This window comes from Procambarus clarkii, chromosome 22 (genome assembly GCF_040958095.1).
Source record: "Procambarus clarkii isolate CNS0578487 chromosome 22, FALCON_Pclarkii_2.0, whole genome shotgun sequence".
Lineage (NCBI taxonomy): Eukaryota > Metazoa > Arthropoda > Malacostraca > Decapoda > Cambaridae > Procambarus > Procambarus clarkii.
The window spans coordinates 26,734,199-26,758,783 of record NC_091171.1 but is presented as its reverse complement, the minus strand read 5'-3'; the positions used below and the strand labels follow the sequence as shown (position 1 = coordinate 26,758,783).

The following is a 24,585-nucleotide window of genomic DNA, read 5'->3' as shown; positions in this document are numbered from 1 at the left end:
TTTGGTGGTGACCTTCTTTTGTGCCTCGAGGTCGAATATGTCGTCCAACAACGTTATATGGAGGACCTATGGCAATTCCACGACCAAGAGACGGCTTCCTGAACCTTGCAGGAATCAACCTCACTGAGGACCAAGTCACTCTCCTAAATCTGGGTATAAACTGTCACGTTATGTCCAGACCAAGTGAGATGGCCCGGAAAGTGGAGTTGGAGATTCTGTTGGACGATATATTCGACCTCGAGGCACAAAAGAAGGTCACCACCAAAGACACCTTACAAGCAGAACTTATTGCGGAAGGAGGAAAGAATCGAGGCAACTACAGAAGCACCATACTGTCCCCCGAGCTCAAAGCGGCAGCTAAGAGCCTTCGTGAGAACAAGGAGATAGTTGTCAGGAGAGGTGACAAGTCGCCAATGTACGTCATTCTTAAAAAAGACGAATATCTGGCGAAAATTAACCTCATACTCTCTGACCAAACTAAATTCCAAAGGGTAACGAAGGACACTACAGGCGAATTGAAAGCAAAGGTCAACAAATTGATCGAAACTGTGAACGCCAAGAAATCCGGACTCCACCTGCCAAAGATTATTGGGGAATATAAACCTGGATACGCGTAATATCAGAAAGAATACCAGGAAGTAGCCTAAATGAACAGGCACATGCAAATGACCTGCTACGGATGTGCGACAGGTTTGCCTTAAACCAGCAAATAGTAGAACCAACTAGGAAGGAGAACACGCTGGACCTCATTTTCACTAATAATGATGAATTGATCAGGAACATAATGATTACAAATACCTGTTACTCAGATCACAACTTAATTGAAGTTATGACAACCATGAGGAGTATACCTTCAAAACCAGTCCAGATTCCCGGTGGAGGAGATTTCAGCAAATTCAACTTCAATAATAAACAGATAAACTGGGAGCAAATAAACCAGGACTTCACAGAAATAAACTGGGAAGAACAGCTAGAAAATGCAAACCTGAACCAGTGCCTGGAAAAAATAAGCTCAGTAGCACTAGAAATATGTTCAAACCGCATACCCCTAAGAAAAAAGAGGAAGAGATGCAGATTGGAACGGGAACGTCGTTCCCTATATAGGCGAAGAAAACGAATCGCGGAACAACTTGAGAGTCGCACCCTATCTCAAGAACGGCGAAGAAGGTTAGGTAGAGAAATAGAAACAATTGAACGGAAGCTATAAGAATCATACAAAACCCAGGAGAGGCAAAGAGAGCAAAAGGCCATCAGTGAAATAGAGAGAAATCCGAAATATTTTTTCTCCTATGCAAAATCAAGATAAAAAACCACATCTAGTATCGGGCCCCTGCGAAAGGGAGATGGAACTTTCACCGATGACAACAAAGAAATGAGCGAGCTACTGAGGAAGCAGTACGACTCTGTTTTCAGCGAGCCATTAAACACACTAAAGATTGATAACCCAAATGAATTTTTCATGGATATGATACCAACATCAAATCATATATCAGACGTCACCCTATCCCCACTGGATTTTGAAGAAGCCATAAACAGTATGCCAATGCACTCTGCACCAGGCCCGGATTCATGGAACTCCATATTCATAAAGAACTGTAAAAAACCACTATCGCAGGCCCTCCACATTCTGTGGAGACAAAGCCTAGATACTGGCGTTATTCCTGATATACTAAAAACAGCAGAGATAGCACCACTTCATAAAGGAGGAAATAAGGCAGAGGCAAAAAATTACAGACCGATAGCACTAACATCGTACATCATAAAAAATTTTGAGAGAGTGCTAAGAAGTAAGATCACAAAATACATGGAATCACAGCATCTCCATAACCCCGGACAACATGGTTTCAGAACAGGGCGCTCTTGCCTGTCGCAGTTGCTGGACCACTATGATATGGCATTAGATGCTATGGAAGACAAACAAAACGCTGATGTAATTTACACAGATTTCGCAAAAGCTTTTGATAAATGTGACCATGGTGTTATTGCACATAAAATGCGTTCAAAAGTAATTACTGGAAAATAGGCAGATGGATCTACAATTTCCTGACCAACAGAACCCAATGTGTAATAGTCAACAAAATAAAATCCAGCCCATCAACCGTGAAGAGCTCAGTCCCCCAGGGTACTGTGCTTGCTCCAGTACTTTTTCTCATCCTCATATCGGACATAGACAAAAACACAACCTATAGCACTGTATCATCCTTTGCAGATGACACTAGGATCTTCATGAGAGTAGGCAACATAGAGGACACGGCAAACCTCCAGTCAGATGTAGATCAGGTCTTTCTATGGGCTACAGAAAATAATATGGTGTTTAACGAAGATAAGTTCCAGCTCATGCGCTATGGAAAAAATGAAAATATAAAAACGGAAACCACGTACAAAACTCAGGCAAATCATAACATAGAACGAAAAGGCAATGTAAAGGATCTGGGTGTACTCATGTCGGAAGACCTTACCTTTAAAGAACACAATAAAGTAGCCGTCACAACTGCAAGAAAAATGACAGGTTGGATAACAAGAACTTTTCACACTAGAGATGCTATACCGATGATGATACTTTTTAAAACGCTTGTGCTCTCTAGAGTGGAGTACTGCTGCACAATGACAGCCCCTTTCAAAGCTGGAGAAACTGCTGACCTGGAGAGCGTGCAGAGATCCTTTACTGCTAGAATCCACTCAGTAAAACATCTAAATTATTGGGACCGACTAAAGATCCTAAAACTGTACTCCCTTGAGCGCAGGCGGGAGAGGTACATAATAATTTACACGTGGAAAATATTAGAGGGGCTGGTCCCAAATCTGCACACAGAAATAACATCGCATGAGACCAGAAGACATGGCAGGATGTGCAGAATACCCCCGTTGAAAAGCAGAGGTGCAACAGGTACTCTGAGGGAAAACTCTATCAACATCAGAGGCCCGAGACTGTTCAACACGCTTCCACTACACATAAGGGACATAACTGGCCGACCCCTCACAGTGTTCAAGAGAGAACTGGATAAGCACCTCCAAAGGATACCCCAAAGGATACCTGATCAACCAGGCTGCGAGCAGCCGCGTCCAACAGCCTGGTTGATCAGTCCGGACCCAGGAGGCCTGGTCGACGACCGGGCCGCGGGGACGCTAAGCCCCGGAAGCACCTCAAGGTAACCTCAAGGTAAGGTATGGAAATGTCAAGACACATTAGCCTGGAAACCCACTTCGGCCAATCATCAGCCAGATACCCACACCCACGTACAGACTGGCGAAACGACTCAACGGCTTGCTGACTCCTTATGTCCCTTGCGCCTTCATCCTGAAGTCTCCAAAGGAATTTGTTGACTTACTGCGGGGAACACGGGCCACAGGGATAAGAGCCTCGTTGGACGTAGAATCACTGTTTAACAACGTACCTGTGGATGAAACAAACGGGATGATAGCGGACAGAGTGTATCGTGATCCGGCCTGTACTCCTCTTGACATACCAGAAAACATTCTAAGGAAACTACTCAAAGCTTGTACTAAAGAGGCACCCTTCTTGAGCCCGGATGGGCACATGTATAAGCAAGTAGATGGGGTCGCCATGGGTTCTCCCCTAGGTGTCCTGTTTGCGAACTTCTACATGGGTACCATCGAACAAAAAGTCTTAGTCGACATGAACTTGAAACCGGCCATATACTGCTGGTATGTTGACAACATTTTTACACAGGTACCTGATGTCAGACATCTGCAGGAGCTGAAGAAGGCATTTGAGCAGAATTCTGTGTTGCGTTTCACTTACGAGATGGAGAAGGATGGGAAGCTGCCCTTTCTAGATGTAACAATCATGAAAAGGAGCGGAGGTTTCCACACTGCAGTCTACACTAAGGAAACAAACATAGGAATGTGCCTAAATGCCAACAGTGACTGCCCAGAGAGGTACAAGAGGAGTGTTGTTAACGCTTATGTCGACCGTGCTCTCAGCCACAGCTCAGAATGGAAGCAAGTCGACGAAGAACTCTGTAGGGTAAGGCCGGTCCTAGTCAACAATGGCTTCTCCAATGGTTTCGTTGAAGACATCATAAGAAGGAAAGTGAAACGTCATGCAACCTCTGAAGAGACAACTAACACAACACCTATACCCCTATTAGACTATTTTACAGGAACTTCTTTTCCACAGCTCATAAAACGGAGGAAAGGGTCCTGAAAGATATTGTTAATAGAAACGTTATCCCTACAGACAAAAATCAGAAGATACAACTGACGATTTACTATAAAACCAAGAAAACGGCCAGCCTACTCATGAGAAACTCTCCAGACACCAAGCATAACGCCTTGAAGGAAACCAACGTCGTCTATGCCTTCAAATGCCCTCTTGGGGACTGTAAGCCTCAAAAAACTCAGTATATAGGCAAGACAACAACATCTCTTTCCAGGCGTTTAACGATGCATAAGCAACAGGGCTCCATTAAGGAACATATAATCTCTTCCCACAACCAAACCATCACCAGAGAAATCTTAGCAAACAACACAGAAATCATCGATAGATACAGCGATAGCAGGCGGCTTGACATCTGCGAGGCACTACACATCAAGAAGTCAACACCAGCAATCAACAGCCAATTAATGCACAACTATATTCTACCCACTTCAAGACTCCGCTCCAATATAGAAGCATCAAGAAATATGGGCCAATAGGCCCTCTGCAATTACTTCCATTCTTACCTTCAATACCCATTGTTTCGTGTTCTGGCTTGTGTTGAAAGTTTGTTTTCACCTCATCCAAAACTGTTGTAACATATCACCTCACCCAAATGCAGGTATAAAAAATCGAAGATGTTTAAGCTCTATTCAGTTATAGTTGTGTGTGTGTGTGTAAACTAAAGTCTTTGAAAATGTAATAAGTTTTATGAAACGCGCTCAAGTGTCGCGTCAGAATAGAAATAAAAATGAATTTTGGAGAATTGATTTTTCAATTACCATCAACAGTGAAAAGAAACATAAGAAAGATCGAGAAAATTCGTATTAGAATTATTAATCTTACTTTTTCGGTCATATTTAATAATATATGTCTACAGGAAAGACTGCTACCAAAATATACTAATATATATGTATATATATATATATGTATATATATATATATATATATATATATATATATATATATATATATATATATATATATATATATATATATATATATATATATATATATATATATGTCGTACCTAATAGCCAGAACGCACTTCTCAGCCTACTATTCAAGGCCCGATTTGCCTAATAAGCCAAGTTTTCATGAATTAATGTTTTTTCGTCTACCTAACCTACCTAACCTAACCTAACCTAGCTTTTTTTGGCTACCTAACCTAACCTTACCTATAAATATAGGTTAGGTTAGGTTAGGTAGGGTTGGTTAGGTTCGGTCATATATCTACGTTAATTTTAACTCCAATAAAAAAAAAATTGACCTCATACATAGAGAAAAGGGTTGCTTTATCATTTCATAAGAAAAAAATTATAGTAAATATATTTATTCAGGAAAACTTGGCTTATTAGGCAAATCGGGCCTTGAATAGTTGGCTGAAAAGTGAGTTCTGGCTACTAGGTACGACATATATATATATATATATATATATATATATATATATATATATATATATATATATATATATATATGTATATATATATATATATATATATATATATATATATATATATATATATATATATATATATATATATATATATATATCAGTACAGTTTGGTAGCAGTCTTTCTTGTAAACATATGTTGTTGAATATGACCGAAAGGGTAAGATTAATGATTCTAGCTTTTTTGACACACTGTACTCCACTTCATATAGTCTAGGGTACCTGCACTAATGCAGATGTACCTCATTTCTTAAAAAAAAAAAATTCCAACATGAATATTCTCAATATTTCTTACGTTTTTCTTCACTGTCGGTGGTAATTGAAATATTAGCTCTCCAAAGTTAATTTTTAATTTTTTTATGGTCTGATGCCTTAAATCGTTTCGCAAGGGCTTCTTACATATTCAAAGACAGGTTTACACATATCATATATCATGCTTATATTCTTTTTGGGTGAGGTGATATGATACAAATGTTTTTGAGTGAGGTGACAGAACAGGAATCAATGGGTATAAATTAGATATGAAAACATAAGAATGAAAGTAACTACAGAAGGCCTATTTGCCCATATTTTCAATTGCTGCTTCTATGTTGGCTCGGGGTCTTGAAGTGGGTAGAATATAGTTATGCAATGATTGGCTGTTGATTGGCTGTTGATTGCTGGTGTTGACTTTTTTATGTGTAGGGCCTCGCTGATGTCGAGTCTGCTGCTATCGTTGTATCTATCGATGATTTCTGTGTTGCTTGTTAAGATTTCTCAGGTGATGGTCTCGTTGTGAGAAGAGATTATATGTTCCTTGATGGAGCCCTGTAGCTTGTGCATTGTTAACAATATATGAATTAAAGTGAACAGATATAGTGTTACACTCCACACAGAAATCATAATGGCGTATATATCAAATGAACAATTCCACAAGGGCCGTGATGGTTTGAAAAGGTAGCAATTATTTTACCATGTCGAGGCACAGTTAGTTAAGGCGCAGCTGGGAATATCCCGTGCGTAGGTTCGAACCCTCATCACGGCCCTTGTAGATTTGTTCAGATATAGTGTTAAATATTTCAATAACAGCTAACATATATATGAATTCTTTAAGAAATTTAGCAAGTGATAATCAAATTTTAAATGATAATGAAGAAAGATGTATAGACTAACTTATTATAGAATCTCTAGTTTTCGCAACAGAACACACACATATATTTTACCATAACGCAAAACGCAAAATTGACTGCGGATGAGGAAATGTGAGTGAAATTTGTTACATGATGTTAATAGATGTTTCATAGTCTCTCTTAAGTGAAATGCGCGCTTTTAATCAAATTTGAAAGGTCATGCTACAATCTGAGACCTTTAATTTGCATTGCATTTCTGTATTGACAATTCAAAAGTAAATTTGTATTAATGCGAATAGAATTATATATGTGACACAATGAATAGCTATATATGTATATATATAAGAATTTACCAGAATAAGTACTTAAATTAATGTTATATTCTGTGATCGCAGACGAACTCGTACAAACAACAAACGATTAAATAAATAAATAAGAGGGAATAGTTAGTTCAGTTGATTGATTATACACCTCATACCTATCCTGTGGGCGGTAGTGGGCCCCATACCCATCCTGTGGGCGGTAGTGGACCCCATACCCATCCCGTGGGTAATAATGGATCCTTTCCTAACCTGTGAACGATAGTGGACGCCATACCCATCCCGTGGGTGGTTGTGGATCCAATATCCATCCTGTGGGCGGTAGTGCACCCCATACTGTGGGCGGTAGTGCACCCCATACTGTGGGCGGTAGTGCACCCCATACTGTGGGCGGTAGTGCACCCCATACTGTGGGCGGTAGTGGACCCCATACCCCTATACTGTGGGCGGTAGTGGACCCCATACCCCCATACTGTGGGCGGTAGTGGACTCCAAACTCATCATGTGAGCGATAGGTGAAAAGGGTACACAGGCACATAATGAGTTCAGGACCTGAACCCAAAATAAATTAATTTAGCTAAGCAAGTTACAATCTTGAAAAGCTTGTTTAAATTCAGGTGAATATCAACGATGTGTTCAAGAACGACCACAAGAATAGTGTCGAAGTTAAGCAACTTTGATATGCTGAGTTAGTGTCATAATTTGACTTATCATACACTGCATCACCCCCACATCCAGTGGGCGGCGGTGGAAAGGTTACATGCAGGCACCCACATTTACTACCCACAGTTAGCAAACTGGGGGATATTTGTCTGAAATTTCTGGTAGTAGTTCACTTTGAACTAAATATTTACACATTTGCTGAACATTTGTTATAGAGCTGTTTCTAAATTCATGAATCTTTTCGCACTCACATATAGTGACGGAGGGTGTGCGAATAATTTAGCTGACAAAGTTTACATTTGGCGAGGTCTACATCATCAGCAGGTAATTACTTGAATTATCAGCAGGTAATACAAACCCCCAAAGATACTTCTAGTCGAGCAGCAGTAACATCTAGGAGTTTGCTGACTTTATTGGCTGACCCATATAGATGTGTGGGAAACAAACGGTAATTGTCTATAATGTTCCCAGCAGAAGCCTGAGATAGACCATGGAGGTGAAATATATGTTAGGAGTAAATAGTAAGGAGGAATAAGAGGAAAACCTAGTAGGTGGAGAAGAAGATTGAGCAAAAACAAATTAATAAGAGGAGGGGGAGGAGAGTTGAGAAGGGGGGAATGGGAGGAGAAGGGTCGAAGGAGATAGGGAAGGAACAGGGGCGAGGGGCGGGGGGGGGGGGGGGGGGTAATAAGAGAGAGGGGCAGGAGGATTAGAGATGGAGGAGTAGGAGGGGGAGGAGGAGGAGGGAAGATTGTAAAGCTGTTCCCCCTGCCGTTAGTGAGCAACAAACATGGCGGGGGTGGAGTGCGACACTTGTTGACGGCTCTGCCCTTCTTACGGCCGCCCACCTCGCCCACCCGCCCCCAGACGCCCCTCAGTATGTGACCCAGACATGCCACAGGTGAGCCAGTCCACCCACAGTGCCTGTCCTCCGCCAGCTACGCCCTGACATGTCCAGTCACCCCTGTGTTTTTGTCCCATTGAGAACTCTTCTCTCCGAGTGCCAGGTGCACTCAGCCATGTTCGTTGCAAAAATGCGTATTGACGGGAGTGCACGAGTAGGTGCACTCGTGGTCACGGTAGTGACCGTGTCTGTGGCCAGTGTCAGTGGTATTCCGTGTCTTGTGCCGAGAACATGGGCAGATACGACGTCGTGTGTCACAGGAAAAATGACTTGCCATACAGAGATTTGAATATGAAAGTGATCGCTGAAAAAAAACACATTTTTTCCTCTTGTTTCTTTGGCCTGAGTATGAGGGCCAAGTTGGTAGCGAGGGAGATACTTGAGGAGACAAGACCAGGGAGACTGTCAGGGCCACCACCTCCCTGGAGGCCCTGGTAAACCGTTGACCTTGATAGATTTCACTCAAGCTGGAAGTAAACTTGTGACAGGTTTTTCAAATGACAGAAGCACAGAGCCATGAAAACTTTCAGTAAGTTAAGCTAACCTAGCCTGCAGTGCAGTAAGAATTTCCACCTATTGAGCCATTATCAAATTGTATTTGTATGGTTCTTAAGAAAAAAAAAATTATGATGCAGTCAATTTTAGATAGAAAACTAATTTGCAACTCCAGTTGTATGGTTAATGCTAATTCTTTGTTGTTACTTTAAGTTTATATATTATAGATGAGTTAAACTTCAAGTTAATATAAAACAAATGTTTCATAATATTCTAATAATAATTGTTGCTGAACTGGAATTCAGTTACAGAAGTTACTTATTAAACTTGGCATGATGTGCCTACAATAGAATTTTGGTTAGGTGCTTCCTATATTGGAGAACCTGTCATTATCTTGGATAAAGCTATGCAATGCATTGCATTTATATAGATGAAGTAATTCATAATAATAATTCATTGTTGGAAAACAGGCATGCAGTAATATACATGCAGTATATGTTAGGCTTATATTGAGGTTGGCGCTTGGCGCTTTCCCCCCGATAACCCTCCCACTCCTCCTCCCCAGGATGCAACCCCACAACAAGCTAACTAACTCCTGAGTACCTAGGTATTACTAGGTGGACAGGGGCATGAGGTGATTTGGAAACTTGCCCAACCATTTCTGACCAGCCTCGCATTCGAACCCGGAATTCTTGATTGTAAGTCGAGCCCAACTATACTACCGGGACCCTCAAAATTGGGCAGAAAAGAAAAAAAGGTTTATATTGACAAAAAATACATTGTATAGCATTTTGAATTTAGTGTGACCCGTGACCCATAACAACACTGTGAATGTTTAGGGACGCTGAAAAGTCATGATTCTGCTGTAGGATGGGGAGGGGTGGAGTGGGTAAGAGCAGAGGTAATGCTATGACCCCGAGTTGGGTGTGTTCGTATTTTAGATGAGCCCGTTGTACACTGGTCATTTTTGTTAACACTTTCTTATTTTAATTTTTTATAACTTTTAAATTTGTTTTCTTTCCCCACTAGGTTAGGCTACACTATGCTTTGCATTATTGGTTAGGTGAGGTTAGATTTAAGTATTTTTGCCCATATCTCCTGTACAAAATGACCTGCATCTAGTCTGGGTTTTCTAGTAATATTATAATTTATTTATTTATTTATTTATATACAAGAAGGTACATTGGGTTTGTGAGAATACATTGGATAGTACAGTATTTACACTCTTGTAAAGCCACTAGTACGCGCAGCGTTTCGGGCAGGTCCTTAATCTAGCAGATAATTTTAAGTAGGTAATTTCTATCAGAATTGATAAATGTTATAGATACATTGCAAGAGAAAAATGAGATGAGAGAGCTTAGTAAGTATATTAAAGCACATTGTTATATTAAAGCTCTGATTGATTACCTTGACAGCTTGATTAGTAATTTAAACAAGATTAATAGACACCATACAGCAGATTGACAGCACATATAAGACAGCAATGATCACAATGGTAAAGATGTTCAGATTGGGTACATAAAGATTGGGAGACTGGGTAGCAAAAGATACAGATAAACAGGATTTATAAACACCATACAGCAGATTGGCAGCACATATAAGACAGCAATGATCACAATGGTAAAGATGTTCAAATTGGGAACATAAAGGTTGGGAGATTGGGTAGCAATAGATACAGTGCAATTTTAAGGCAAAAAGTGAAAAACTATGAAGATGAAATTAGGTACTTTTTAGTATTGATTTTGAATGATGTAAAAGTTGGACAGCTTTTCAATTCAGTAGGGAGTGAGTTCCATAAACTGGGTCCCTTTATTTGCATAGAGTGTTTACACAGATTAAGTTTAACTCTGGGGATATCAAAGAGATATTTATTTCTGGTGTGATGATAATGGGTCCTATTACATCTGTCCAGGAATGGACAGATGAATAATGAATGAGTATGCCTTTGCACATAGCTAACTTTAGTGCTAACCTGTTACATTGTAAAAGAAACTTTCATTAACTCCTGGTAATTACAATATTGATTGACAGAATTTCAATAGGATAGACATTCATAATATTACCTATTGCATAATTTGCAATAAGATGGTGTGCAGATGAAAATTTTCATATTCTAACTGCAATAATAATAAATTACAGTATTTTTTTGTAGGATATACAGTACTGTACAATGAATCAGATTATAGTGGTTACTGTACTTAGTGGGTACATTATTTGTTTACAGTATTGTATTTGATAAAGCCACTAGTTATGCACAGCATTTTTGGATACAAGATAATGAGTTAATTAGTTTGCATTTTTGGGGGTAATAATAATAATAATTTATGTAAAAAGTACATAAATTTGATGTTACAGTGGAGAATTTGTCAGTAATAAATGTACAATAAAGCCACTAATGTGTAGAGCATTTTTTGGTGTAAGAAAGATAATTAGGAGATTTATCTACAAGTTTAATGGAGGAATACATAAAACTATAAGAGAAGTAAGCTAAAATTTTTGCATTGTTAGAGATTGAGCAAATGATTTAACTTTTTTAGTGAAATTTAGAAACCTGCAGTTTTTACCAACAGTGCATAATATTTTATTTTATTATCGTTAAAGAGATTTGGCATACTGTATTTACAATTTTAAGTGATATTTAGAAATGCAATTTGATGATATTTAGAAATGCAATTTGATATTTAGCAACAGTATAAATTTAGTATATGATTAATGTTCACAATAACAACAAAACACAGGTTAACATGTTGGATGAGGAAATATGATTAAAATTAGTAACATAATATTATTTAGGTGTTTCTTAGTTTCTCTGATTGGGAGACAGTTTTTAATCTCATTTGGGCAGCCATTCCATAGTTAGGACCTTTAACATGCAAGATACAGGTATGTCTGCTTTGTTCCTGCCGGAAACGTTTTGCGTAATAGTGGCTTTAGGCATTGTATGTACTAGCTCTATCTATAAATCGATAAATTTTTGTAAAATCTCTTGTATGTATGTACCTTACCTGAATAAATATTTATTTATTTATTTGTTAAGTCACACTCTTGGAATATAAAATAAATATATTTTTTTTGGTAAGTTATGGTGATATAAATTGGTACAGTGGAACTTCAGTACTCAAACTTAATTCATTCCAGAAGATTGTTTGAATACTGAATGATTTTTTCCATATGGAATAATGTATACAGGATTAATCCATTCCAGACCACAAAAATACACACAAGTATAATAAATAAGTTAAATAAATGCAAATTTATTTTCACTTGTTATGAGTTTATGGCATATGTGGCAGTCACTTTGTTAGAACTGGCAACCTTCCCATGCCTCACGACACTATGAATGCCACTTCCTTTAAATTTCTCAAACTACCCATGGATGGCTTTGAACACTTCATTATCAGCTCCTTTGGTGGCCTCTATAATTTTTAGTGTCAGAGATCGTAGATTTAGGCATTCCAAACACGGTAGCAAGAACAGACAAGCGGAGACTACTTTCATATTTTGTTAAAAATTTTTTTTCACCTCTATCGTGGTTCTAATTTTATATTTGTTTGGCTGTTATCACTAACTTTGTGCCATGGTGACTTATTTACGCTAAGAATATAAAAATATCAAATAAAACACGAGGAAGTTTACAGAGAAAGTTAATGGGACTGAGCACTGAATGACAGCCACTGGAAACCGACTCATTTGTTATGTAATTACCCAAGTGTAGTTACAGTATGAGAGCTATGCTCTTGGTGTCCCGTTTTCCCAGCACTCTTTGTCTTATCACGCTTTGAAACTACTGACGGTCTTGGCCTCCACCCCCTTTTCATCTAACTTGTTCCACCCATCTACCACTCTGTTTACGAAAGTGAATTTTCTTATATTTCTTCGGCATCTTTGTTTGGTTAGTTTAAATCTATAACCTCTTGTTCTTGAAGTTCCAGGTCTCAGGAAATCTTCCCTATCAATCTTATCAATTTGTTACTATTTTGTACGTAGTGATCCTAACACCTCTTTTTCTTCTATCTTCTAGTTTTTGCATATTTAATGCCTATAACCTCTCCTCATAGCTCTTGTCCTTCAGTTCTGGGAGCCACTTAGTAGTATGTCTTTGCACTTTTCCAGTTTATTGATGTGCTTCTTTAGATAAGGGCACCATACAACCGCTGCATATTCCCGGTTTGGTCTACCTAAAGTCGTGAACAATTTCATTAGTATTTCACCATCTGTGTATTTAAAAGCAATTCTGAAGTTAGAAAGTGTAGCATAGGCCCCTCGCACAATGTTCTTAATGTGATCCTCAGGGGATAGTTTTCTGTCTAGAACCACCCTCTCTTGGATAGAAAGAATCTCTTTCTTTATCAGACTTCTTTAAAGATTTCTCACATAATTTATAATTACATAATTTTTCTCACATGGGGTCTATTCCTATTCCATATTCCATCACATGGCATTTATTTACAGTACATTAAATTCCATTTGCCAAGTGGTGCTCCATATTCTTATTCTGTCCCAACCCGTTCTCGCACTTTCGTATAGTCAATATTGACTTTTTAAATACGTGCATATGTGACATACTAAACATACTAGTTTCCCTTGAAAAGCTTCATAGAAAACACCGACCTTACCTAACCTTCTTAGTATGTTAAGATAAGCATCTTATTGCTTCGTAATTACAATTATTACTTAACCTATACCTATAATAGGTTAAGTAATAAACCTATACCTATAATAGGTTAAGTAATAATCCTATACCTATAATAGGTTAAGTAATAATTGTAATTACGAAATGTTAAGATAAGCATCTTATTGCTTCGTAATTACAATTATTACTTAACCTATACCTATAATAGGTTAAGTAATAATACTATACCTATAATAGGTTAAGTAATAATTGTAATTACGAAGCAATAAGATGCTTATCTTAACATACTAAGAAGGTTAGGTAAGGTCGGTGTTTTCTATGAAGCTTTTCAAGGTAAACTAGTATGTTTAGTATGTCACATATGCACGTATTTAATAAGTCAATATTGACTGTAAGAAAGTGCGAGAACGGGTTGTCTGTCCAAGTGTTCTTGAAGGGTATGACAATCATCTAAGTTACTTGTCTTCCCTATTATCTTAGCATCATCAGCAAACATGTTCATATCATTCTGTATTCCATCTGGTAGATCATTTATGTAGACAATGAACATTACCCGACATGGGCCTGCAAACTTGGGTGGCTACTTACCTTCTGCTTGGGTGTGGATCTGCTTGACGAACACCCTATTTGATCACCTATGCTTGTACCTTGTTTTGCGAGTTATAGTACGTTACCTCTGCTGACTTTCTTAAATGTAGCTTCACCAAGTCGAATGCCTTGGTTGCATGCCTACAAACAACACCTTTGAAGTCCAATGCATACATGGAGGTTGTTTGCTTGTTAACATAGTGAATGGAAGTCAGGGATCAAATCCATGCAACAAAAAATGCGGTGTTTCCGACCGACCTATTGAACGCTGTTTTGAGTGCCGAATCCACCATCAATTCTGTGGCATAACAAATGCTGCAAAATGCTGATCACCTCAACATTGTGTCTTTTATTTAAGCCATTCGCCGATAGCGGATATGCTAGCATTGGAGTATGTTTGAATAGATAAATACTTGCAATGCCCTGACAAACTTTATTAATAAACAAATAAATAAAAAATAAATAAAAATAAACTATACTCGCAAAATGAATGTTATGGTAAACAGCACAGCTCAATTCCAACGCAGTGTCACACAAAATAATTAAATAAAAATAAAAATAAATAAAAATCTATGAAAATTCAATATCAATGCAATTGGAAACATTGAAATGGAATAGTAACATATTTAGTATAGCGTGTGTTGCTTTTACGTGCAACAGATGGCGCTGTTTTTCCAAAAAAGCATGTTTTTATCTGTCACAGGTGTGACATCTATATTTGTAGTAGGTATATAAAAATGCAAACGTATTTGAATGGAACGTCGTGTCAAAACTTGAAAGCAATTGGTGAAGAACTTTCAGAGATTACAGTGTGTGTTGCTCTTATGTCCAACAGATGACGTTGTTTAAAAAAAAATATTTTTACCTGTCACAGGTGTGGCATGTATATAGTAGATACTGCATATAAAAATGCGCACGTATTCGAGGTAAGGTAAAGTAACCTTACCTAACCTAACTTGCCTTATATTACCTTACCTAACCTACCTAATCTTCCACCAAGCTCGTCACGTGAAATGCTTGTCTTGCGAATCAAATTTCCTCATTTAAAATAATGGAAATATAATTAATCCGTTCAACCACTGAAAAATATCAGTATGATATTCAATTTTTAAAATTTTTTCATAGAAAATAGAGCAGCCTACCTAACATACACCGAATAAATCTTTTTGACATTTTTTTTTTTTTATATTTTTTTTTTTTAGAAAATGGAGCAGACTACCTGGCGTACATTGAATGAACCTTATGACATTTGTTCTTTTTTTCCAATTTTTTTTTTTTATATTTTTTTTTTATAAAAAAAATGAGTGTTTTTCAACATTACAGCAGTCACCCCTTTACATCCCAGCATCATTAGCATCTTTTAAACAAAATTCATTGATTTGCATCATTGAAGGCATCCGAGAATTTGCAAGAACCAGCGGGAACGCTAGGAAGCACCACATGGTTTTCTCATTAATGGAGCGGAAGCTCTCAATCAAGACAAATTTTCTGCGAGTGGCTCGAATCTTCTCAATATTTCCTAGGTTTTTCTTCAGTGTCAAGGGTAGTTGAAAAATTAACATTCCAAAGTTCATTTTCACACTTTATTCAGCCCATCCTCCAAAAATGGGGAGGTAACTGTAACAGCCCCATAAGTGCAATTATGTACTATATATGACAGTGAGGAATTGTACTTATTTACACTTAGTATTAAATCATACTGTGAAATATATAGTGAATATTTGAGTTTACCTGAAAAGCTAAATAGAAAACCACGACCTCACCTAACCATCTTAGTTTTTGAAGATAAGCATTTTGTTGCTTCTTAAATTACTACTTATAGCTATATTGATATTACAGTTTTATTAAACAAATAAAACAAAACTAAAATATATCAATAAATTGTAAAGTAACTCAGGATATTTTCAAATTTTGTATAAAATCTCTATTGTTTAATAAAACTGAAAAAGAAATTCTTGACATTTAAAACTTGTGTATAGCGAACTGAACTTTAAAACTTCATCCTAAAATTACCTAAATATATATTATATATTATACAGTATATTATATATTTTATATTATATATTATACAGTATATTATATATTTTATATTATATATTTTATATATTATATATTATATATATTATATATATTATATATTATATATATTATATATTATATATATTATATATTATATATATATATATATATATATATATATATATATATATATATATATATATATATATATATATATATATATATATATATATATATATATATATATAGTGGCACCTTTGTTTTCAAATTTAATCCGTTCCCGGAGACAGTTCGAAAACCAAAACTAATTTTCCCATAAATAATGTAAATTAAATTAATCTGCTTCACACCCCCAAAAGTATTAACGTAAAATTACATTTTATACATACTACTACTGTCTCCACATGATTATCCGGACTATATGGGAAGGACCCCCAGCCGGATAATCACATGTTCCGGATAATGGTACTTTTTCACCTCCGAGCCCAAAACTAACCATTTCCAACTATTTTTATACTACAAACAACATAATTTGAATTTTTTTTTTTTTTTTTTAGATACAAGAGTTGTTACATTCTTGTACAGCCACTAGTACGCGTAGCGTTTCGGGCAGGTCCCTGGAATACGATCCCCTGCCGCGAAGAATCGTTTTTTCATCCAAGTACACATTTTACTGTTGCGTTAAACAGAGGCTACAGTTAAGGAATTGCGCCCAGTAAATCCTCCCCGGCCAGGATACGAACCCATGACATAGCGCTCGCGGAACGCTAGGCGAGTGTCTTACCACTACACCACGGAGACTACAATTGCCTTGTCACATATAATTATTAAATATTCAACTAGAAACCTCAACTTACCTTGTTGTTGTTTGTCTTTTTGATTGATGCCACACATCTTGAAGTTAAAAATTCTTGACAATTTACGTAACCTATTCTAACACAACACTAAAATTAACACTTAAAATTACTGTACAATTCATTAAGCACAGTTAGTTTTGACTGCCAGCTGCGAAACCCTCACTGGTTGAAGGCATTTGGCTTGCCTGTGACGCCTCACTTGTTGAAGGCGCTTGGCTTGCTTGTGACGCCTCTCTGGTTGAAGGCGTTTGGCTCGATTTTCATACCATATAAGAATCAAGTGTAGCTTGCCTTTTTTGTTCACTGGCCAGTTGTATGATCAGCTCTTTGGTTCGCCTCAGGTACTGATACATGTTTCCAACTTCTGGATGAGCACAATTGAACAATTTATTAATCCGTCAACATAGGTCATGAGTACACTGTATTTTGTGGTCATTGGTGTTCTTCACTGCCTTCTTCATCCTCCTCCTCTTCGTCGACCTCACCAGTAATAGACTAGATAATTTTGTCTTCACTCATCACACCATATCTTGGGTTATTGGCATCTTTTTCAAGCCAATCAACCACATCTTTCTAAGTTTTCGCCTGCATTTCTGAACATTCCATGGATTTCATCTGTAAATCCTTCAAAATCCATTTCTTCATCCTCCTCATTTCTGACCATAGACATGAGGAGTTTTTTCCAGGAATTTTTCAAAGTCGATTCCTTTACTTCACTCCACACCTTGGCCCAGTTATAGATGGCTTCCTTGCTTGTATAGTTCTTCAAGTTCTCAAGTTTTTTTTTAGCCCTGTTATCCACACCGAGTTCAATATCTTCCAGAAGAGGCAATACCACTAAAACTTCGTTCAGCATCTTTTTGGTGTACAACCTCTTCGTGCCACAGATAACTCCCTTATCCATAGGCTGAATGAGAGAGGTTGTATTAGGAGGAAGTGCCAGACACGTTATCTTGCCATCATGTGAGGTTAACGTGTCAATTTTGAGGTGGGCAGGCGCATTATCAAGCAGCAGCAAAGCCCGAACTTCGCTTGGCCTTACTTTGAGTTTAACTTGATAGGCACGAACTTCCCTGCAGAACACGTCATAAAACCAGGAAAGAAAGATCTCCTGTGTAAACCATGCATTTTGTGAGCTAAAATATTTCACTGGCAGTCTGTCCAAGCAATGTTACAAGGCTCTTGGTTTCTTTGATTTGCCAACAATTGCACATGTGATTCTGTCTGTGCCGTCGGCATTCGGCACAGACAGAATCACTTCAGCCTGTGCAAATTGTTTTTAGGAAACTTGTATAATATTTTCTATTACATAAGTACTAGTATTTCTTTTGTTTTTGGCAATGATGAATTGTTCTAAAATTAATGGTAATTCCCGTACCGTAGTGTATAGGCCCCTCCACATCCCCCTTATTCCCCCAGGTGGTCCCACTCAACGCTCCCCTTTCTCCCAACACTACCCACCCACCCACCCTACCCCCTCCTCCACCATGCGCCTCGAGCCACAGCCAGACGGGATTAATACGGTACGGCCCGCCCCATGGCTTTCATATCCAGACAATTCTATGATTATTCGGCTGACTGTCCGGATAGTGTAACATCGGCTACAAGTTAACCGGCTCCAATTTTTTTTCCGGCTAAACCAGCTTTTATCCAGCTCCCATGGCCATTTTGGCCAGGTATTGAGATACTGTAACTTTATCCGGTCACGATTTTGGCCGTATAAAGGCATTTTCCGGATGTTCGAATCCCGGATAATTGAATGTCTACAGTACTTATATTTTGTACTACAGTATGTACAAGTATATCGTACCTCTATTGAGGACGGTGTATGGAAGACGGTGCGGCAGGAGGGAGGAGGAGTGTTAGTGTTTGGAAGGGGAGTCTCCTTCCATTATAACGGCAGTGATGACATTTCTGGGGTACTCTCTCTCTTACGTTTTGCAGGCATACCACTAGGACCTGGTTGTGGCTCACTGCTTGCTTGCCTTGCTAAGAATCTGTCTATAGACACTTTTTTTTTTTCCTACGTTTTATAGATTGTCTGTAGTGAGACATCACATTGTTTCACCATGACCATGAATGATCTCTTGTTTTTTCCTCTATCGTCATCCTCACAACTATTTTCTTAGGTTGAACTTTACCACCGACTTTCTTGGAAACCATGGCATGATATATAATAAGAACTTTTATGTTCAGTAACTAAAAAGCACAAAAACAATGAAATTCTTCCCAAAGAATTCAAGTGTGGTCATCATTAGGCGGGAGACATTGGTAAACTGAAGCACACCAGGTGCTTAGTTGGCCCAATACCGACCATGCACGCTATGTGCTCGGTTGGTCAAAAATTTGTAAAAAGGGGCATTCAAAAACCGAGGTTCCACTATGTATAAAATACATACTGTAATAATAATTTTATATTCATGTATTTCAGTATATTCCAGCTTTGAAAACAAATATGCATAGGCTGTTTGGTAAGACAACCTGAATATAAAGGTGAATTTCACTATATTTTAGGGCTCATTTGGACTAAACTGTTTCTGGTACTTTTTTAAATAAAAGTGTCAAATATTATGAACATGTTATCCTCCCCTGATTGCAGGTTGCGGGATGAGCGGGCTGCGTCGGCTCCGCGTAACGGAGCTTCATCCGAACCTCCTCTGCATATTATGTGGAGGTTATTATGTAGACGCTACTACCATCGTTGAGTGCCTCCATTCCTGTGAGTTTATAACTATGTACGTAGTTATTTTAAGATTTAGATACTGTACTGTATAGCACAATATTTTCTTCAAAATGTATTGTGCTCTATTTGATATACTGTACTGTATTGGCAAAAACTGACAGTTAATCTAGAGTTTGTTTATATTTAAAATTGGCTGAAGTCATGAAATTAAAGTAAAAATCTGTAGGGAACTAGTGAATTTAGTAATGGTACTAAGTAATATCTCTCTCTCATACATACACTAAATCTTATAAATTATATAATACTGTATTAATCTTTAATGAAATACTAGTCAACATTAGGTTGTTATTTAATTTATTTATTTTTTTATTTTCTGGAAGGGGGGGGGGGCATCAGCTCCCCGGAGCAATTCAGGCTGATATGGATAGGTATAACTTTCTGGTATCAATGTGCATGGAGTTCTGGCCTACTGGGGACCACAGCCAGAACCTGGCCCTCTCAGAGAGGCACGAGGAGCAATTGCCTATTGAAATCCCCGTGTGGTTGGGAGCATTCTATGTCTGCCATCGATCGGGTCTGGCACCCAGAAAGGTAGGCGCCCCCAAAACAAACCCCTGTTCAAGTGAAAAATTGCTACGGAAAGCCGAATAAGTGGACAGAACTCCCCAAACGAAAATTAGCGAAAGAGCGTGACGTCATCATGCTGTTGTGCCGCTGTCTGCGTAACGCCCTCCATCCCCCAGGTGGGGAAAAGGGGAAGCCCCAGACCCTGGCACCAGTGATCCACCCACCAGTTCTTGACTGATGGGATACTGGCATGGTCTTGTTCCTCTGGCTCCTGCAATTGTCTCAGTTTCTGTGCCTTGTGGCATGGACTGTCTCTACTGGTGGTGTGTGAGCTAGGAGTAATATTCTTCGGTACTCAGGCTGCATGTGCCTAGGGTCACCTTCCCTAGGTGCCCTGTAAGTAGTGCCCTTGGGGCCATCTTCCACAAGTCATCTCGGGATCTACCTCTGCTGTGTCTTTTACTGCACGGTACTTGGCCGCCCTTGGAGTCGACTAGGGTTTTTGTTGCCCTTGTTTGCCTCTGGGTAGGAAATCGTTTTTGTCACTGGTAGGGGCGCAGGGTACTGCACAGTTAGTTATCACCTATTAAAGTGGCCGGCTCTGTTCCAGCTGGGTACATTGTCCTCTTGCGAGGGTTTTCTTTTGTTTTTGTTTTCCTGCCTGGTGGGGGGGGGGGGTCTGCCTTTTGTTGGCTGCCCCTATCTACATTTAGGGTTTATTTCCATATCTGTGTTCTTGGTGGTATCCCCCTACTAGGCCCCCGTGAGTGGACATGTCCTGGGGGTTCAGCTTTTAGAAGTTTGCTTGGTAGTTCCAAGCAAACTTTGCTCATTCCAAACATCCAGCCATTTTGACTGGAAGGTAGAGTTGACGATCTCGCTTCATGCAGGTCGGCGTTCACTCCCCGATCGTTCTACCCCTCCCCCAAGTTTGGTTCCCTGCTCCTGTGGGTTCTTCGGTTCCGACTTCGGAGGTTTTCTGCTTCCCTCGTCCAGTCCCATGTGGTGCAGAATGCCCTTACGGCTTACCTCTGGCACAAGCCGGCTTATGCCTTCGTAGTGGTTCTGCATTCTTCTTGTCCTTACTGGGTTCGCTATGAATTTTTGGGGTCGTCCTGGTTAACAGGCCTCTCTTCTCGTTGGAGGCTTGGCATCTGTTCTGTCGACGGGCGGTGCAAGCTTCTTCCCTGGAATCTGCTTAGGACCTGGCTCTTCGGTTTTCTTCCAAAGAAAGAGGAGCAAAGAGCTTCTTTCTTTTCTTCGGTTTCCTGTTGCTTTGCCTTTTTTGGCCGTTACAGTTTGCAGAGTCTGCAGTTGTGCAGTATCTGCGGACAACTTCGTCTAGTTGCCGTCCTGTGTCGGACTTGTTAGTCCTCTAGGTGGCTTGTGGGGAGCCTTTCCGGAAGGGTCGTGCTAGGGTTCGGGGGTTCTTTCATCCTGGTGGGGCCAGTGGTGCCAGATTCGTACCTTCTGTTCTGTTCGGTAGAATGGTCGCCTTGTGCAGGTACTTGTAGGTGCGTCTTTTCTTTCACAGGCTGCTTCTCCTGCGCGAAGTGGTTTCGGAGTGGTTTTGCTTGGGTGTGATTGAGACGACCGTGTTCCCCGGGTGGGTTCCCGCCTGTTCCGGTCCCGACACAGGACTGTGCAGACCTCCGGTTCATTTTGGACTTGTCCCGTCTGAACCCGTGGTTTTTTTGCCCCTCCTTTGGATGGCTACACTGTCTCAGGTCCGTAGCGAGAGGTATCGAGCAGGGTTTGCAGAGCAGAGTTTGTTCGTCCGGCCCTTGTTGGAGCCGGATGCTTAGATGGTGTCCCTGGACCTCGAGGATGCGTCTTGGCACGTCCCGATTCATCCACGGTTCTGGGACTGACTCGGTTTTGTTGTGAGGCATCAGGGTTACCGTTTTCTTTGTCTTCCATTTGGTTTGTATCTGGCGCCTTGCGTTTTCACACGGCTTACTCAGGTCGTGGTGGCCCGCTTGGTTCTGTTCAGTGTTCAGGTTCTGGCCTACCTCAAAAACTGGCTGGTTTGGGCTCCCAGCCAGACCTCGTGTCTGCTCGCCAGGGTATTGGTTCTTTCCCAGCTCGCCGGGTTCGGAGTCTTGGTGAACTGAAGGAACTCCTGATTGGTTCCCTCTCAGGTATGGTCTTGGCTAGGTCTTGTGTGGAGCACTTGGACTGCTTCCTTGTCTCTTACTCCAGCGGCTCTGCTTCTCCTGCATTCCCGCCTTAGTTGTTCCTGAGGGGCTCCCGGGTCACGCGGCAGTTGCTCGAAGGTTTGTGCGGGAGCCTGATCTTTGCCATGATGGTCTACCTGCCGGGTCGAGTGTGGCTTCGTCGGCTGTTTGGGTTATCTTGAGATGATGTTATCTTGAGATGATTTCGGGGCTTTTTTTTTTTTTTTAGTGTCCCCGCGGCCCGGTCCTCGACCAGGCCTCCACCCCCAGGAAGCAGCCCGTGACAGCTGACTAACACCCAGGTACCTATTTTACTGCTAGGTAACAGGGGCATAGGGTGAAAGAAACTTTGCCCATTGTTTCTCGCCGGCGCCTGGGATCGAACCCAGGACCACAGGATCACAAGTCCAGCGTGCTGTCCGCTCGGCCGACCGGCTCCCTCGGTCGGGTTCCGTCGGGGACATCCGACATCCGGGGACATCCCCGACCGGGTTCCGTCGGGGACATCCCTTCCACCTCTCTCGTGACCGCTGGGTTCGGCCTCTAGGGGCTTTGTGTCGGTTGTTGTGTTGTTGGCTTCCTCTCCGGGTTTTGGGGTTCAGTGCCTTGGTGCCTACATAAGCCCTCACTAAATGTGTTTTCGGACACGTCGTCTCTTGGCTGGGGCTTTGTGACCACTGCTCACCTGGCCGGCCAGGGGCAGTGTGGTCGTTTTTCTGTCAGGCTCACTGCACAGTGCGGGAGTTCTCGGCTGTGTGGATGTCGCTCCGGAGGATTCGGGTCTCTCGCGGATCGACAATCTGGCGCTAGTTGGAGTGTTTCCCGGTGGTTCATTCTCTGAACCGCGGGGAGTTCGATGCGGTCCTTGGCTTTGAGGCTCGTTGCTTCGGGTGACTTGTCCGCTGAGTTTTCGGGGTTTGGCTCTCCTGGCAGTTCACGTTCGGGGGTTGTCCATTTTCCTGGCGGACGGTCTGTCTTGCTTCCTTCCCTTCCATGGAGTGGACGGTTGGCGCCGACTCCTTCAGTTGGCTCTGCTGGACGTTTGGGCTTCCGGAGGTGGACCTCTTTGTGTCGGCGTAGTCAAAGCGTCTCCTGGTATTCGTGGTGCCCTTTTCAGACTGCAAGGCCGTCGAGGGTTGATGCCTTCAGGCAGGACTGGGCGAGGTGGGGTTCCCTGTACCTCTTCTCCCCAGTTCTGCTGTTGCTCCTAGTCCTGGCTCGCTTGGAGACTTACCAGGGGAGAGTTGGTGTTCTGGCTCCTTGGTGGCTGGCTCAGTCTTGGTTTCGGCCTCTGCTTGCTCAGTGTCCGAACCCTAAGGTCTTTCCGCAGTGCCACCTCTTTCAACGGATTGATCCAACCCGTTACCAGGCTGGTTTGTTCTTCTCCTCGAGTCTTCGTGTCTGCTGTTTCTGACTCATGTCTATCACCACTTGTATGGAGCGAAAGTGGCTTTGTTGTTAGTCTCCCACCTGCGTGCTTAGTCTCGGCGGCAGTATGAATTTCCTGGTGGTCCTTCTGGTTTTTCCTATCACTGTGTAGGTGTACTTCGGTCTCTGATAGGGTTGTTTTGTCCTTCCTTCCTTTCGTGGTTGTTTCAGGACCGCCATCTTATGCCGAATACTGTCGCCTTGTATCGTGTGGCGCTGGCTGAGTCACTCCAGCTTGCACTCGGTATTGATGTTACATCTCCTCTATTTTGTCAGCTGTCTCATGTGTTGTTTCACCTCTGGCCTGCTCATGCGCCGCTTGAGCCGTCCAGGTCTTTGGACCGGGTACTCTCTCTCTCCTTGCTTCTCCTCAGTCTGTTGTGGCCCCTTCAGTTCGTGATCGTCTTTTCTTCGGCTCTTTTTTCCTGTTGGCATTGGCCTTTGGGGGTCGGGTTGAGGAGCTTCATTCTCTCCTCCGGTGCAGTAGTTTCTGCTCTTTTGGTCCTTGTTGTAGGTTTGTTCAGTTGCAG

The 24,585-nt window shown here is 40.7% G+C and overlaps 1 protein-coding gene across 2 annotated transcripts in view; it reads left to right on the top strand.

The window, feature by feature from the left end:
* The first annotated feature begins 8,415 nt into the window (after window positions 1–8,415).
* The window catches only part of LOC123758399 (mucin-22), a 49,730-nt gene continuing 33,560 nt past the window's right edge, over window positions 8,416–24,585 (top strand). The window contains exons 1-2 of one of the 2 annotated variants that reach the window (XM_045742761.2): window positions 8,416–8,605; window positions 19,800–19,919. In XM_045742761.2, coding sequence (XP_045598717.1) covers window positions 19,808–19,919 — 112 coding nt within the window. In that variant the 5' untranslated portion in view covers window positions 8,416–8,605; window positions 19,800–19,807. Of the gene's footprint in view, window positions 8,606–19,799; window positions 19,936–24,585 lie in introns of both variants that reach the window. The other variant, XM_045742770.2, reaches the window with a different exon arrangement.